Source organism: Nelusetta ayraudi, unplaced genomic scaffold, assembly GCF_046127955.1.
Source record: "Nelusetta ayraudi isolate G7.1 ecotype Tasmania unplaced genomic scaffold, CSIRO-AGI_Nayr_v1 ptg000011l, whole genome shotgun sequence".
Classification (NCBI taxonomy): domain Eukaryota; kingdom Metazoa; phylum Chordata; class Actinopteri; order Tetraodontiformes; family Monacanthidae; genus Nelusetta; species Nelusetta ayraudi.
The window spans coordinates 13746937-13764550 of NW_027466061.1; the positions used below are offsets into that span (position 1 = coordinate 13746937).

The window sequence follows — 17614 nt, forward strand, 5'->3', positions numbered from 1 at the left end:
AGTGGCCTTTTGATCTGTGACACACAATGCTGCAATGCTGTAATCAGTCAGGAGTCAAAGTTCACTTCAGGAGTCTGACAAAGTCAGGGGCAGCGTGGCTGCAAACAAGGGCACATGTGCAGGGTGTAAAATAGACTCAATATTTCATATAGAAAAAATGACAATGAGATCGTTTAATTTGAACTCTTCAAGCTTCAGGGTTGAATTTCCCTCAACACTGCCACCTGGTGGAGGAGTTGATAATGTCCCTCTCAGGACCAACTCCTTTTTGGGTCCTGCGCAGCCTAATGACACACTCAGTTTGTGGATTAAACTTGTGCCGACGTGTTGATGCTGGTGGAGGTTTGACTGAGGAAAAGGCCCCCTGTGTCCTCTCGTGTCTGATTATGGAGCCATCTGTCCTCTTTGGCAAGAGATTAAGGGCTCCTCTGTCTCAGGTCGTGATGAGACTGTGGATTATATATGAGAGAGATGTTAAAGTTCATCTTGAAGATTATGTTTTCTAGCAAGTCAGATCCATTGTCACAGTTTAAGTTGTCTTTTAAAACTTTTTTCTGGGTGTTTTTGAGAATTGTATCGTATTGTATTGTAACAGCAGACCACAGCAGCCATATGATCATGAAACAAAAAATATTGTAGTACCTAACTAGTGATTTGTTTCTGACTCAGCTCCAGTCACAGGTCGTTTTATATCTTTCCAATTGGTTAATAACTAAAGAAGGTAACTAAAGATGGGTAAGACTAAAGAAAGAAAGAACATATTGTAAAATCTGCAGCTCCTGGCAGATTCCACCAAAAGTTTTGTTTGACTTTCAAATACTTTTTTTGTTTTGTCAGTATTTTATGTCATTTTCACAAAACCTTTTAGAATCCCCCCCCAAAAAATCGGTGGACTGTGGACTCATGTTTAACAAATTTTTCCAAATTTGCTCCATTTAGTCAGACCTGCCGTGTCATAGATGTTATTCAAGCTATGTAAGAACAAAATGTAGGACAGAATGTAGAGCACTCCTCCTCTGCACTGACAATGATGTCATTAACAGCAGCTTGTATCTTCAGTCACCTCTAGCATCCAGAGCTGTTTGGTCTAATATCTGAGTGGTTCCTGTTTACACGAGGCCACTCTACTTCCCTTTCCCTCCGGTGATTACGCAACAGAATCCGTTGGATGAACACCATTTGTGGAGCCTACATCTAATACAACTTTATCTTCTGGAACAAAGCGGCTGAAGAGGATTAATGCTGCCGCAGAAACTTAGTGGCCAGTGGGAAGGGAGAGCGTCGAGGGGTGGGAAGTCCACTCGGACAGAAGAGAAGCAGGCAGGCAGCTGTTCAATCACACGGCCAGCCTTTCACCAGCACGCCACACATACTGGTGAGGGTGTTTTTTTTTAAAGGGAGCGACACAGATTCCACCCACCATGCTGCATCCTTTGATCATCGGCATCGTGACAGTGAACACCTCCCTGACCATCATCTACTGGAGCTTCCTGCTGGGCGATGCCTACTTTAAGTGGATGATGGAGCCAGAAGACAAACCCAAGAAGGTGGTCACCCCCGCCTAATATGGTGAGGGGATGGGAGGGGGGGTGGTCACCACCGAGATGGACTGAGTGAACAACTGTGTGTCTATGTGTTCGGTTTAGGACTAGTGTGTAAGTGCAGCTCAGCTTGTAGTGCTTCCTGTGGATACTGCTCTAGGAGAAGATGCGGACAATACATTTTTTCCCCTAAACTTCTTTTTACTGAACTGAATGAATCTTGCAAGTGGATAAAGAAAGGAGTCGCCAGCACAGGTAACATACTGGATTATAGCTGAAATGTACAGATTGACTCTGAAATAATCCCAGATCCCATGTTTTCATTGAATTTGCAGACACATCTGTTGTTAAGAATTTAAATGATATGCTTATCACTACAGTTACAGCTGAAGGTGAATGAAAAGATTGAACTGAACTTTATAAAGTGCAGTGGAATTTTGTCAAAGGGCTTGTCATTGACACAGACTCTATTCAGTTCAGTCTGTAAAAAATTATTAGTTCTACAATAGAACTTTTTAGAAGGCTGCATGTTATAACATATCAAATGTATGGTGCTTCCCCAGCAAACTGCTTGCAGTGTTTGTGGCTTTTAATCAGAAGCTCGAGCTGTGAGGCTAAAACTCCGTCTGAACTCCGTCCTGCTGACTCAACTGAACACAATGCCTCTGGTGACGGCAACTCTCGCCGCACAAATCCTGTCAAGGATTACCGAAGAACACCTTCATCCTGACACCGACAGCATTTCCTCTCCTAGACAGCTGCATCCCCACCCACACACACACACATACACACATAGACACACACGAAAGGGTCTCAGCTTCTTCCTCTTGATCCATTTCTTCGGTCTCAATTTCAGCTTTTGTTTTTTCCAGGTTGGCTTTTGTATCAGCATCCGGACAAAATGACGCCTGTCTTCTACTACGGCCTGCACCCAGTTTCTTGGTTCATCCTCTTTGCCAATGTTGCGATCACGCTCATAGAATGGCAGTTTCTCGTGTCTCAGTTTATTAAAGTTTCTAAGGCAACAGAAAATGAATCGAAAGCTTAAGGGAGCGATGCTCCAGCAAGAAGATCTGGGAGGATAAAACATTTTTATTTATTTATTTATTTATTTTTAACTTTCTAGCAGCATTTTCATCTAGAGACAAAGCATTCATGGTACGGGTTCATCCGAGTTGGCACTGAGGTAAGCATTTTGATGACTTGGCATTAACTTTCTGCTGTGTTTTTTTTTCTCCAGAGCTGTCAACGTGTAGAACAACAATTTGGAAGTCTTTATATTGACAAGTCAGACAAAAGTTCTCCAGAGCTGTTCAAGGCTTCCATTAGCAGGTAAGGAGCCATATTTGTCTTTTTGAAGTTGTACATACTCATACTCCATTGCATTGACATTGGTTCATTTTCTCGTACATTTTTATTAGAAGCTGTTTCAGCTGTTTGATATCAGCCTTCCATAAGATGTTTACAGTGAAGTGCTAGTTTATTTTTACTCAGTGTGATTTTCCATCGTGTGGAAATCTCAGATTTATTCCTGAAATGCCACAGCCTGCTCTGTTATGATCCCCTCTTATTTATAGGATATATTATTTATTTAAAAAAATGTGGCTCTGCTCTGCTCAAGATAAATTTAAAGCGTAGAATATCCATAAAGCAATGTGGTCATGGAGGACCATAAGCCTCTTTGACGTATTACTGTCCACCTCTTTTCGCTCGTATCTCTAATCCCTGCAGATGGAAAGCTGATATTGTCCTGTGACAGAGCCAATCCTATTACCTCTGTCTGTCCTATATTCACCTCTCCTCTGTCCCACACTCACTGCCTCCGCGGATGCTTTGACCCGGGACCCCTTTCCAAAAAGACTGGAAGGAGGAATGGTGGGATTTAAGTCTAGACAAAAGATTAGGAGAACTGGCACACTCGGTGCCTCACATTTCACAGAAGAACGTATTCTCACGTTTGAACCCATCGTGTCATTTCCATCTGTCATCAATCCTGACATCTTCAGGTGCTTTAAAACTGCTTTTAAAAAAAACAAGCAAACATGCAAGCTTACTGTTCCTTCCCGTTTTTTTTTCAAGTTTCCACAGTGCATTTCCGCTTTGCATCTGCAGCAAAAACAAAAAAAGTCTTTACCCGTCACCCTGAAAGAGTATCATCCCGTCAAAACTTGACTGTGAACCATGAACGAGCGCCCCGCCGTGTCCCTGAACGTGTCGGGAGGAGCTGGGCCACTGATCCTCACACGGCTGCTGGTTGAGCATCGGCAGCTCCTCCAGATGCCCCTCAGGAAGGAGGAGGACGCCTATTTTGTGGACTACAGTCCTCCAGCCAGAGACGCCATAACTCTGCCGCGCAACGTGGTCTATGTGCTGGTCGGGGTGGTTTTGGTTGTAGTGGCCACTTATGCTATAGTGGGACACCTGATTAAAGATCTGATGCATGACCTGGCAGGTAACCCCGCCCCCTTGACTGGTGACCACTTTCCATTAGTCTGGTGTTCGTGTTTGCACCACCTTTTTTTATCCTTGTCACAGGTTCACTCGTGGTTTATCTTTCCCATTTCTCTCACCATTTTTGTGACCGTGTTGTTTGCGACCTTCCTAACAGTTGCACCCACACTAACAGAATTCCTACCACTGTCAATGGGATGGAAACAGTAGCTTTAATGCAAAGGTTTTTTTTTTTTATCTGTGCATGCAAAACTCTTTTCCCAGGACGCCATGCTGCTTTGCACTTTTTACCTCCATGGCAGGAGCAAAAATAAAGACAAGCCAGGCTTTCCCCCTGAGCTCACACAAAACTGCAGAGAGAAACTAAAGTTAATAAAAAAAAAAATCTTGATAGAATCATCCAGGTATTTTTTATAGTCTGAAAAGGCTCCCTTGTGGCAGAGGGAATTATAGCATTCTCTCCATGGAGTGCGACCTGAATGGATAAGTCCTGGGGAGAGCGTCTTGCAAAACACACACACACATACACACACACACACACACACACACAGGGAGAGAGAGAGAGAGAGAGAGAAGACTTGTTTTTATTTAATTTCACCTCACGTTTTGTTTTTTCTGGCAGACTGTTTGTTCGGCCCCAAACTGCTGGAGGAGGACTCAGAGGAGGGCAGAGAAGAGAGAGATGAAGAACAGCAACCGAGCATCTTCGGCAGTCTGACAGAGAAGGACAGGCTGAGGATGGAGGCAGAGAAGGACGGGACTCTGCCTGGCTTCCACCTTCCGGCTGTCCATCAGCCTCTGAGGAGCGCCTTTGCTTTGTCCAACCCCCGAGAAAAAAGGATGTCAGCTCACAGTGTGACCTTCGCCTGCCCCATGAGCCCATACGTCACCTCCCTCTGAATCTGCTCATCATATTCCACCGCAGTGATCAGCGCCATCTCTGTATCAGCTATGTACTAGCCAAGGCACCCTGATTTATAAATACACTTGTTAATTATTGCTCTACTTTGATGACGTATTAAACGTGTGTAAACCCAGTCCATGTTGTCTGTTATTATTAAATAGATGCCTTTTCCCCCCTTCCATGCCAAGACCTTTGTGGGGCATAAAATTCATTGAATAAAATGTCAGGGTTGAGATTTTATTCAATTACATGCTGTGAGTCACAGCCTGATAGATAGTGCTGCTTGGTGAAAAACATCAAGAAAGTTCAGTGAAGTAGCACACCATTCCTTATTCTGCCTTCCTAATAACCTGCAGCTTCCCCTTGACAGTATGTCACACAAGCTCAGGTGCACATTAGGTGTTGGGTCTTCCGTGTGTTCAGCAAACTGTAACCGTATGATACAACAGTGTTGTTGCATCTTGTCTAATCCATTTTACCTGTCTAATACCTGGGTGGGTCAGGGGCAATGAAGGTTAGGGATTATAGCACATTAGCCATATTAAATACCAGCAATTATATCGCGAGAAGATATGTTGAGCACATTTTGACTTGTATACTCTTTCAAAATCAAATATCCTCTTGGAATAAACTGGACTTAATGCCACTCAATGTCTTTTCATGTTGAATAACAATTTATTTTGAATAATATGCGAGACGAGCGCTGGATTTCATCGACTCAGCAATGACACGCAGGCATTAGGTGGGCTCTCTGCACCGACAGCACTTTCGGCCGCAGTCGGACAGCAATGGAGGTGCCTCGGGATGGCTTGAAGATTCGTTTTAAGGAAGAGGATGGAGCGGTGTTCTTTGAGAGCTACATACCCCCCTCCAGGGATGCAGTCCACCTGCCCACCTACATCCTTTACCTTCTCATGGCTATGTTCATTATGGGTGGCGTTCTTTATGCAATCATCGGCCACCTCATGAAAGACCTCATACACGACTTTGCAGGTGAGTGGCTTGAGACTTCTTGGGACTTCTTGGGACTTCAGGGGACAAAGGAGCTTCTCTCTGGCACTTCTGAACATTACATCCTTTTTGTTGTCTAGACTGGCTGTTCGGGGAGCAACCTGAAGAGGTGGTCGTGAACTACTGTGAGGCCAAGGATAAGTTTGTGGCGGACTGGTGTCCCGAGACCTCCCCTGAACTGGAGGCTATGGCTCGGGCCGAGGAGAACAAAGTGGTCGACAGGGACTTCTTAAAGGCTCCAGCCATCTGGTTCATCACAACAGAACATCAAGCAAACAAGAGCGGACCTCGAGTGGTCTTCGGGAAGAGGACTTAATGCTGATGCAGAGGGGTTTTGTGTTTCTATATTCAAAGTAAGAAGAAAAATAATCTAACTGGAACTGGAATGTGGTGGAAAATGGAATGTATTATGGTATGTGATAGTTTGGGAAGTGGGTGGGGGGCTGGGGGGTCCACCTGCTTGTGTAATTGTCTAAGGACGACATCTAGTGTCTTTATGGTGTTACTGCAGTTAATTTGCAAGCATACAAATCGATTGAAATATTATTTTATATTATCCATCCATCCATTTTTTATACTCGCTTCTTCCTGAACTCAGGGTCACGGGGCATTTATATTATATTATATTATATTATATTATATTATATTATATTATATTAATCAAGTATGATCAAAAAGCACCTTAATATAGATGTAATCATAACAGCATTTCATAGTGTTTGCAATTTGTCTCATTCTCTTGTTTGCACACTACGATTAACTTAGACTTCTTTTATCTCAATGTGAATCTCATTCATTGCACAATGCGCAGCAAGTCACTAAATAACCAAGTGACTATAAAGCTCTGCGGAGAGCAGAGAGAACAAAAAAGTGGAAGTTATTTCATCCTCAGTCAAAATAGTTGTTGTTCCTCTGTTCCAAATGACTACACACAAACAGTTTTTGTGAGAACTATTTTAATGAGAACATAGTTATGTTTTAAATGTGCTCTTTCCTAACTCAGGCCCACATCCTTCCGACTTGTGTGCGTAAGCACAGATTAGTGAGCTCTCATGCAAAGTCATTTAGTGCAATCGGAGGGAAAGTTACCTCTTGGTTGGGCTGCTTTCAACAAGATTAACAAAGTCTGATCCTTCTTTACTTCCCTTTGCCACTGACTGCCAGGGCAAACAATGGAACAATCGTATTAACTAATCCCACACTCACCGAGGCTGGACCTCCAAGTCAGTGTTGCCATCTTCAAATAGCTTGATAGATTTAAGAAAGCTAATCAGCCACGTCACTAACCAGATAACTGCAAATTGAGGTCTGCTGGATGCCCTGGATGTTTTTTGGAAGGACGTGTGGACAGTGTTTTGCTGCATGTACCAAAGAGTCCTACTTGCTGCCATCTTATATGGTATAACAAATGGCATGGCAAAAAAATAAATAAATAAAAATAAAATACTGGGTCATGTTGGGCACATGCGTTCACAACATCATCACCCTTGTTGTAGTAAGGATTTCCTGCCGTGCTCACTCTGAAATGCTTGTTTAGTGGCCTTTTGCATTAACCTGTATAACGAATGCAATACCATTGCAGACAAAAACAAAAAAAGAAATCTAAAGTCCTTTCTAAACCATGTGATCATAATGATTCTGAAGTGATCTACTAGTTAATAAAATAAATAAATAAATAAAGTTTTTCCACCCAAAATGTGACTTTGGACTTAAACTAGACTTGAGCACGCTGAGCATTATTTTGAAGGAAATGCGGTTGCAAGTCGTCTGTAAACTGCTGAAACAGCAGCGTGTATGCGCTGGTGGTGGGCTGCTCGATCTGTTCGGTCGCATAGGGTTATTGGCAGCACTGCTGCTTTCATCTTCCTGGACGGCGCGCATAAACCTCACATGCACATGCACACGCACGCACACGCCCCCTCCTCCAAACCTGAACGGTAAGTCGGTCGCGCCTGTGCGGTTTTTTGTCTTTCCGAACACACACACAAACACACACACACACACACAACAATATGGATAATGTACGGGTGATTTGACGGCGGAGCGGCATGGATGCCCGCTGACCGAAGGGAAAGAGCCTTTATGGATTGGAGTCCATCGTCGCCGGAGCAGATCTGGGGAGAGTGCGAGAGGTGAGGCGGCTCTTTCTTTTGAAAGAGGACACGGTGTGTAGCGTTCATCGAAACATCCGCTGCTGCTGCGGCGGCGGCGGCGGTTGCTGCTGCTGCTGCTGCTGCTGAACAGCAGTGCGCAGTTGAACAGCATCCTCTGTCCTCCTTAATACCTGCATGCGTCGTTGCTAATCCAGGCCCGGTCCCGCTCTCAAGACGCTGCTGCAGCCTTGCATGAAGTCACTCTCTCGCCATCTGCATGCTTCAAGGATCGGTGGACAAAGCAACTCAGACCACCGGCTTTCCTCCCCCTTTGGTCACAAATGCGTGCATACTGTAGAGGCATACACAGCGCCATTTTAGTCGATTAAATATGACAATAAACAAAGCTTCACCAGGAACAAGCTAATGTTTGGCCTATTTTGCTAGAGGCCCAGCTAAACACTAAAATCATTTGAGGCACTATGGAGCTGGAGAAAGAAATAGGCCAGTGATGAATGCATGAATTTCTGTCATCCATTTTCCCCTAAACTCCCCTTGTTTTTGGACATGGACAAGCACTGTAATGACAAGAGGGGGGGGGGGGGCAACCGTGATGGTCGGTGGTCTATCATGTGGGATGGAGTATTGAACCACATGATGAAATTCCTGCCATGCAGCATATGTCTACGTTTTGCCCATGACCAGCTGTTAGAGGAATCTAACATGTCTATGTGTGAGTGAGAGCCAGTGGCTGAAACACTCAGAAGTCGCATCTGAGTCCAAAGTTGCTCGAGGTGAGGATAAAAAGCCTCGTCAGTCACTTTTGCCAATCATTGATTTGTGCTTATTCTGCCCAAATCACATTTTAAACGTCACTCCAGACTCAGGTGAACCCTGACCCTCAGCTCCTCCTGTCTCTCCAAATCTCTCCTCCCCCCTGCTGGTGCTCCCTGCTGACCTCCCCAGTTCCCTATAGAGGTGTAAATGAGATCAGGATGTTTTACTGAGACACTCTAATTGGCTTTTTTTTTCATTGTCTTCATGAGCCATCTGCTTTGTCGTGAAAGCCAAGATCTTTCTTCTTTGAAATTTACATTCGAAGAGGTTGTGATGGAATCTCCTTGCCCTATTTGACGGCTGAATGTGTCTTGTGTTTTTCTCTGGGCAGCGTGGAGGAAGAAGAGGCTTCATCCAAGACTGCTGGTCACATGACAGGTAAGTCTCACTGGAAGCATTAAATCTAGGTTCACCGCCCGCCGTGGTTGTGTTGTCATTATATTGACTGATTGTGTGTGTTTGTGTCCTTCTCCACAGATTTGTGCAGTGATGACACAGACAACTCTCCTCCTCTTCAGCTCCACACACTCAAGGAGTTTGAGCAGGTGAGCCTCTTATTTCCCGTTGATGTCAATGACACTTCATTGTCCTTCAGCATAACGAAGCAGGTGAGCGGCACACCGCGCTCCACAGTGCCATCCTGTGGTGTCATGTGTTTCTGCAAGACGACAAGCTGATTGCAGTCTCCTTCCTTGGTACTGCAGGGCCCAATCAGTATCCTTTAAATGAAGCCGCGCTGATATTCAATACCGCAGAATGTTTTTGTCAATCCAGTGTGAGGTCGAAAAGCACAAGCTGCTGGTGGAAAATACCCTGAACCCTCCTGGTGTCTGGCTGCCATGGTGGCCCACTTCAGGGTTTCTCATCAGTATCCGGCGCCCTAATTTGTGAAAAAGTGATGGTTTTTTTTTGTTTTTTTTAAAAGGATGTGTTTAGATCCCAATTCTAATGGTTCAGTGTTGGATGTTATGAGGAGATGAAGTATTGCTGACTATGCATGATCAAAGATAGCATTTTGGTAGATATACTTGGACGTGACCTGAACTCCACAATTTTTTAATCTTATATGTGCTTCTTTAAAACAAAATAGGAACACTTATAGATATGACAATGATGAATTAAGTTAAGCTTGTTAAAATTTCAGTGGCCAATCTATTTTTTTAAGATTGGTTAATTTTTATATGTATTTTTGCGGTTTTGAGGTGGCAAAGAGAAAATGGTGTAAAAGTGATTTTGTAACTAAAGCATGAAAATAAACCTTTTTATGTTTTCTTAGGAAATTAGATGTTAGAAAATCATAATTGCTTGATACTTGCCTGCACAAATTCGCTCTTGCATGTTTTTCTACAGAATTCTGTGTCTCTAGCCTGGCAGTAAAATGCCCATAAGTGAGAATCCGTCACTCCCTCCATTCTTCATTTTTTTTTTTTGTTTGATCCACTTTTTGAGTGTGCACTATTACACCATTCTGTTGAGTACACCTCTCGCTTTACCAGAGGTTAGTGACAATACAACTTTTTGTAACCTCCCAAACATGTGAAAGGTTGTAAACAGTGGGTTAAATGTGTATTTTGATTTAATTTTTTTCTGCAGTATTTATTTAGGTTGTGTGTTTTCAGTTTTTTTTTTTTTTTTTAAATGCGAGGCTTTGCTCTTTGGATAAAAAAAAGGTCTGTACAATCGGTCTAATATGTGGCGCTCAAAATGCAATTCAAACACACAAAACATGTTTAACTGTATTTTTGACGTGCCTTACTCTGCTGTACATCTTATCAACCAATCAATTTAAGGAATTTGATCATTAATGTGCGCTCATTGATAAGTCCTGTTTCAGCAGTAGGTGTCACTATAGAGTCAAAATGGTTGCGTTTACCTTTGGCCAGGATTTGCCTGTTTTTGGATGTGTCATTTTGACACTAAATCAAACACACACACGCACACGCACACACTCATATTTGCCAAGGCTTTATTTAACACTCATTTTGTTGTGCTCGCATGACCTCATCCATTGTTATCACGCAGCAACTTGTAATCTGACACTTTAATGGACACAATCACTGAACTAGCAACACAACTAGTGGTATTGATGTCCCCCATTTTCTGTCTGACATCATTCATGAGAATTGATTTTGGTCAGTCTTGTAGCTCTCAGTGTGAGGGCAGATGGTGCAGTCTGCCCTCCTGTCCGCTATTTGCTCTGTGTTCATTGATCCCCCTGAGGAGCGTTCAGGGATCCACCGCTCCACTCTGTCAGATTCCGGACACCTCCCTATTAATAGAACTGTGGCTCACAGTGCCCAGGTCTCCTGTTTCATCCGGCTACTTTCCACTCACCTATTGGCATCGTGTTTCTATCAAAGTCTCATCGCCTTCACGTTAGCTGTCCATGAATTTAAAATTTAATCAATAATTGGCCTGAAGATAAAAGGTCCTCCAGGCCCATTGGTAGATAAGATGATGTTTCGTCCAACATTTGTTTCTGCTTTGTTTTCCTACTTTTTAGTGAACAGCTTGTGGTAGTTGCAAACTATGTCACTGCTGAGTGATCGAGGTTGCATCTAAACAAAACAGTTGGATGACATGTTATAACACCTGAATTGTCTCCGCTACTCCTCCTAAAAATGACCAAAAGTGTAGCTGACGGGGACCAAATCAATCTGAGAGACATACCAAGAGTCAGATCATCTCAAGGGCCAAATTTTTATATTTTTTTGACCACTTGACATGGTCAATAAAACAGTCATAGTCGTGTTATATCCGCAACACAGCGCTCGCTACACTGGAAGTCTCTGAAGATGTGGAAGGAGCTGGTTCTTTTTAGGTCTTTATGCAGAGCAAAACTACAAAATCTTCCTGTAAAACAAATTCTATATTTTTCTGTATTTTGCGCATAAAAAAGTGGACATATGAAGGACAAAATGAAACTCACCTGCGGCTGACCTCATCTTGCCTCATCCCATCACTCAGTCTGAGGCAGCTGCCGTTTTTGCAGCAGCATGAGACATCCATTCATATCGCGACTCCCCGTGAGTCCTGAGACTCTTACCTCCCCCTTCACTCCCTCTCTCCGCCCCTCTGCCTCTAGTCCACCCCTCTCCCATGGCAGTCTGGGATTCCAGGGATGTCTCCTTCTGTAAAATAAACCCCTGTCCCCATCGCCCAGCTGAGCAGAACACAGCATGGAGCTCCAGGGGATAGATGTCTGACAGCCTGGGCTGCAGAGTCGTCCTCTGCACCATGATCACCTCTATAGCCTAGCCTGTGTGTGTGAATGTGTGTGAGATATAGTTTTAGTATGTTTTGATCCATCGGTGGTATTTCATTGGCCCACTGAGAGGCTAGGATGCCACTTTGTGAATGTTTTTTTTTTATGATGGACACAGCGTGTCTAATATCTACCACGCTTTTTGACAAAATCAGTGGGGATGGAATCTCTGTTCCCTCGTGATGCGGAGAGGTCCCAGGCTACCATGACTTCTGACTTGTAAAGGACATGCCAAACGCTGTGGGTGCTCTTTGACGGTCATGTCTAACGGTTACCGTACTTTGTCACAGCACCTGAATGACCTGAAGAGGGAGAACTTCAGCCTCAAGCTCCGCATCTACTTCCTGGAGGAGAGGATACAGCAGAAGTATGAGGAGAGCAGTGAGGATGTCTACCGGACGGTGAGTGGCGGGGATGCAGCGGGCAATGACTAGTGTGTGTCCGTGGGTGTGGTCAGTGTGTGTCTGTGTGTATGTGAAAAGCGGCTTGAGCGAAGCACTGATCAGAAAAACAGCCGGTCAAACAGTGAGTTTGCTTCCTTGAGGTTTTTGTCACTCAGTTTCTGGAATCCAGCTTGGGTTCGTCCGTTGCCTTACTCGCTATGTACAGTATGCCGACACGTGGAGCTGAAAATTAGCCCCCCTGTGCAACTTCTAGTGTTTGTTGACCCAGCTGTTCCGCTGTTTGTTTTACAGAGTGCCTGTTTTTAGACATGGCACCACTGAGAATGACTACACATTAACAAGGTGTTTGCCCCTGGCGTTGTGCACTGTTGACTTGTTGGGATCAGATATAACATAGGACTCATTCTAAATAACAAAAAAATACATATTTAGGTGTTTCATCAGTTAAAGATTTTTTTTAATGCTGATGGGCTTATTGGGTATGTTACCTACCTTAGAACCTACGGATGTTACTCGTTGATTCAGACGTGTGCAATAGCAGCCCTGGTTTCTCCAGATCTTGTTCGACTTGACACAGGTGCACAGATATGGCAGAAATTCTGCTGCCACTTTTTTCATTCTGCTTGTGGCAATTGTGAAATCAGCGATTGTGAGATTTTCAATGTTCCGCTTCACTGAAGTGTGAACTTCTTAATCTTTCCCCTATTGTTCATTTTAGCTTTAAATGTGTTACACTTTGACTCTAAAACAGTATTATTTTTACTTCTGTATTGATCAAGTGTTAAAAACCACTGAATGGAACCTGACTCCCTCCAAATGCTATTAGGTCAAATCTGCTCTTTTTTCTGCCTTTTAATGTTGATGTTGGCATCTACCCAAGAAAATAATGATCATTAATGGGTGACAGTGATCATAAAAATCCACTCAGAACACTCAACTGTGGTTTGTCTGACTAATTTCACTGAACTTGGCTCACTAAATAGATGGTTGGAAAGCTTTTCCAAAGGGACAAATGCCAATCAAAATGCGAATAACAATTTACAAGTTATTTCTCCTGTCACAAAGTCACTGGTAAACTCTCAACCATTTTATTCTTAGACATAAAAAGTTCCTTTGTGTTGAGGTTGAGCAGAATTAGACAAGCTCACTCACAGTCTCTTGGAAATTTGATGTTTTCGTGTTAACATTTTTTCAAATGTGAGGATTCCCAAAGGTTTGAAAACAGTACTTCAAACTATGTGTTTCATCTGTGCATACACTGTCTGCAGTGCAATAAGGTGACCCACATCAGCTGTTGTTGTCAAACAAGCTGGCCACCAATTGGATCTTGTCTCTTTTTTGTCTTTAAATCCTGTATGATCATGGCTGACATTCAGCGACCGGGAGATTCTGATTGATCAGGCCAAACCAGACCTGAGCGCCTCCACTTTCATCCTCCACATTTACAGCATGCCGGGCCTGATTGAGTAAACTGATCCCAGGTTTTACAGGAATCCAAGTAGATTTTTTAATCCGTGTGCTTCACACTCGCCCACTCAGTGCGGGTGAGCATCAATCCTAGTTTAATCACTTTTTTGTTTGGACACTGAATTTTTTTGGGTTCTGCACTTGTTATCTGCTCTGAGCTGCAGTCTGTTCTCTTGGCTGAGGTTAAGAACAGCGTGCCAGTCTTCCAACTGTATGTACTACAGTAAAGACTAGGTGCGTGTGAGTCCATGTGCACAAAGTGATCTCTCTCAGAGCCTGAGAGTTGCTATTTATAGAGGAGATCACTGAGTTATTCATCACATGTATTCGCTGGTCTCAAAAACGTGTTTTCAAGGTGTCTTAGTGCTTCGTCAGTCCTTTGTCTCATCATGTAAAAATCTGCCGTGCCACTACTTCCTTTATCATTTAAACACATAGCCGCCATTATTAGCTCGTAAATCAACAATCAATTAATAGGGGCAACGTTTAGTTCCTTGTTAACTCATGTAGCTAATCAGCCAATCACATGGCAGAGAAACAATGCATTCAGGCACGTTGACGATGTGAAGATGCACCTAGTCCCAAAATGGGGGAGAAAAAGGATTTAAGTGACTTAAAAAGCAATGAACATGGTTGCTGGTTCCAGAAAGGCTGAGTGTTACACACTGCTGATTTACTGGGATTTCACCACATTTCAACCATCTCTAGGGTTTACAGAGAATGGCCCCAACATGTGAAAATATCCAGTCAGAGTGGTTGTGTGGAGGAAAATAGCTTTTTTTTTAGATTCAGTAATGCTGATGTTAAAGGTCAGAGTTCAGAATGGGCAGACTGGTTACAAACCATAGAAAGTCAATAGTAACTCTCAAGAGTAACTTCTAGTAACTTCTTGTTACAACCAACGTCTGCAGAATGGCATCTCTTAGCGTGCAACATGTGCAACATTGCAGCACATATATACATATTTTTTAAATAGCTGTAAATTAGCTGATCAGGTCTGTCAGTTGTGTGCAGGTTATCAATCATTAAGTCAAAGCTCGTCGACTTCCCTGTCCTTGTTTAAAAGTGCCCCCTGCACAGTCTGGTTATTAGAGGGCCTGTTGCTGAGGGCGGCAGGCTGCGATGGGCCAGAATAGCAGGTGCACACTGATGGATGTCTATATATAGAGCTGTTTGTCGGGATGGGAATATGTCTCTCTTACCGTAAGCCAAGTTGCTGAGACACGCACGCACGCACGCACACACACACCCTCACCCACACACACACCCACGCACGTATGAAATGCAATCGACAGCACACTTTATCTCTGTTGCATAAGAGCTGACCAGCTCTCAGGCACATTACTTTCCTTCTCTAAAGATGTCTGTTAACAGGTCACTCACTCACATTTAAGGTGAGACCATTTGAATTGAACTGTTCTCATTTCAATTCTATGGGCTAAGCAGTCATGTGGCCCATGATAGTGTCCTGAACTCAGGGTTACGGGGTTCTGCTGGAGCCTATCCCAGCTGTCATGGGGCGAAAGCCAGATGACACCCTGGACAAGTCGCCAGTTCATCGCACGGCTACATAGAGACAAACAACCATTCACTCTCACACACACACCTACGGACAATTTAGAGTTTCCAATTCACCTCACATCCACGCAGACACAGGGAGAACATGCAAACTCCACACAGAAGGTCCCAGACCTGTAATCGAACCCCTGACCTTCTTGCTGTGAGGCGGCAGCGCTAACCACCGCGTCGTCCCTTTTGAACCCAATAAATCCTTTTCCACTTTAGCACTGAGCTAATCGTTGACATACTTTCTTCTATCAAAAAAGAGTTTCACACATTTGATCTGATTCAACGCAACAAAAAAATAAATAAAATGAAATAACACATTTGAATAAACCTATCTTTTCCAGTTTTTGTGCTTTGTGAAAACATTTCTTTGGCACAGAAATGTGAAACTGTGAACCAGCCCACGGTTCAATGTCTGACTAGTCGTGCAGTGCATTGGCTCTTGTGCATGAGTCGTAAACAGCAGTTTGCGTGTTGAGCGTCAGTGGCACCTTTCAGAGAAATGTTTACTGCAGGCTTCAGGCTGCAGGTGTTGGTGCACGTGCATTATCGCCTCTCTGAGAGGGTCTGGAATCGAAAACTCAGTGGCCTTGGCAGGGGGAGGTCAACTGGCGTGGACACGCACATGCACTGGAAAAGGAGAACATTAGAGGAGGGAGGAGGAGGAGGAGGAGTGAGCAATCTGTCCAGATGATAATGAGCCAAAGTTTGGCGACAGAGGTGATGAACACCAATAAGGGCAGCAGTCTGATCCGAGTCCAGACAAACAGATAAGGTGTCCTCTGGAAAGAATGAACTCCCCCTCCCCCACTTTTTTAAATCCATAAGCACCCTGATTTGGTGCTTTAATTCCCACTATGAAAGCCCCATCCCCAGCAGGTAAATAAACTGTGGAGTTCACCCTTTGGCCCCTGGGGTGAGTGTTTGAGCTGCCTCGAATTCTCCAGCTCTAAATATAGCAGCCATGACAGCTCGGTCAGATGCTGTGCACCGCTGATACACAACACACGCCGGCCACCATTTACACAGCAGAGGCGGAGAGATTAGAGTAAAGAGAGGTGAAACAGCAGGAACCAAGACAACAAGATGAAGGCCTCACTTAGCAGCCATGTGATGATTCTCGAGCACCAACACATCATTTATAACCAAACGCATGTTTTCCTCCAGTGAAATATTTGAAGGGAAGTGACTGTGGTTGAAAATGCAACTCTGTGGTTTGGAGAATTGGTATGATGATATTTAAAGTGTTGCCACTTGTAGCAAAATAAATGTTTTTTGCAGCCAAAGGTTATTTTGTGCCGAACGTGAATGTTGGATAATGATCCCTGACCCCTGCTCTTCTTTGTTTCAGAACATTGAGCTGAAGGTGGAAGTAGAAAGCTTGAAGCAGGAGCTCCAAGAGAAACAGCAGATTCTGGATAAAGCGCTGTAAGAGACTTCCATGCACTCACACAAATTAACACTTTGTGTTAAAGGTCTCAAAATGCACGCCTTTATTTTCGACACAGAGACTCCTGAAGAGAAACTTTGAATGATTACGAATCCAAAAACCTCTATAGATTTCCAGAAAACATAGATTGTGACATCACAAAGGGCTGATTTCTTGCACAGCATGTTTTAGCACACAATTTCTGAGAAGTGGAGCCAGCATAAGAAGAAAAGAATGGACTTTTCTCACTTCTGAGGAGTTCGTTGACAGACAAGAGTTGCATATTATTGGCAGGAAACACTGAGAAAGTGACCTTTCAAATAAGACTTCGACGTCAGCGACGAGCAGATGCACCTTGTTTACCGCTGAGGTGCAACCATCTCAGTGGCTGTAACACCTTCTATCGCTAACATCTCATATGTCAGACAGCAGCTGACGGACATAACACAAGCACACACACACAAACACACGCACGCACACGCAGTACACACAATAATGAATGGATACCCACAACTTACATAATTCCCATATCGGATTATTATACAGGAACTTTAAAAATGTTTGCGTTTAATTAGAGATGTAGATGCAGCTTATGTGGAGGACTGATCTTTGACTCCTCAAAAATGAACTGCAGTAAGTATCAGAT

The 17614-nt window shown here is 43.6% G+C and overlaps 2 protein-coding genes across 6 annotated transcripts in view; both read left to right on the forward strand.

The window, feature by feature from the left end:
* The first annotated feature begins 5 nt into the window (after positions 1-5).
* LOC142885087 (uncharacterized) lies at positions 6-5030 on the forward strand. 5 transcript variants are annotated; one of them, XR_012926249.1, is made up of 4 exons: positions 6-1796; positions 2782-2873; positions 3401-3416; positions 4615-5030. XR_012926249.1 is itself a non-coding variant. In XM_076021209.1 (4 exons), exons 3-4 carry the CDS (start codon positions 3723-3725, stop codon positions 4890-4892), a joined length of 549 nt encoding a protein of 182 aa, XP_075877324.1. In that variant the 5' UTR covers positions 589-1796; positions 2782-2873; positions 3621-3722; the 3' UTR covers positions 4893-5030. The 5 variants fall into 5 exon arrangements, 3 of the variants coding, with proteins under 3 accessions (XP_075877324.1, XP_075877326.1, XP_075877325.1); XM_076021209.1 differs by lacking the exon at positions 3401-3416 and adding an exon at positions 3621-3993 and having other exon boundaries at positions 589-1796; XM_076021211.1 differs by lacking the exon at positions 3401-3416 and adding an exon at positions 3621-3993 and having other exon boundaries at positions 589-1569.
* A 2758-nt stretch (positions 5031-7788) lies between these two features.
* LOC142885089 (myomegalin) overlaps positions 7789-17614 on the forward strand; it is a 34298-nt gene continuing 24472 nt past the window's right edge. The window contains exons 1-5 of the mRNA XM_076021219.1: positions 7789-8039; positions 9169-9215; positions 9315-9382; positions 12393-12503; positions 16891-16967. Coding sequence (XP_075877334.1) covers positions 7960-8039; positions 9169-9215; positions 9315-9382; positions 12393-12503; positions 16891-16967 — 383 coding nt within the window. The 5' untranslated portion in view covers positions 7789-7959. The remainder of the gene's footprint in view (positions 8040-9168; positions 9216-9314; positions 9383-12392; positions 12504-16890; positions 16968-17614) is intronic.

Bases quoted from the DNA above. Each gene is read 5' to 3' on its own strand.
- LOC142885087 (XM_076021209.1), top strand. From the start codon at position 3,723: ATGAACGAGCGCCCCGCCGTGTCCCTGAACGTGTCGGGAGGAGCTGGG. The intron at 3,994-4,614 runs GTAACCCCGCCC...TTTTTCTGGCAG, and splicing joins TCTGATGCATGACCTGGCAG to ACTGTTTGTTCGGCCCCAAA.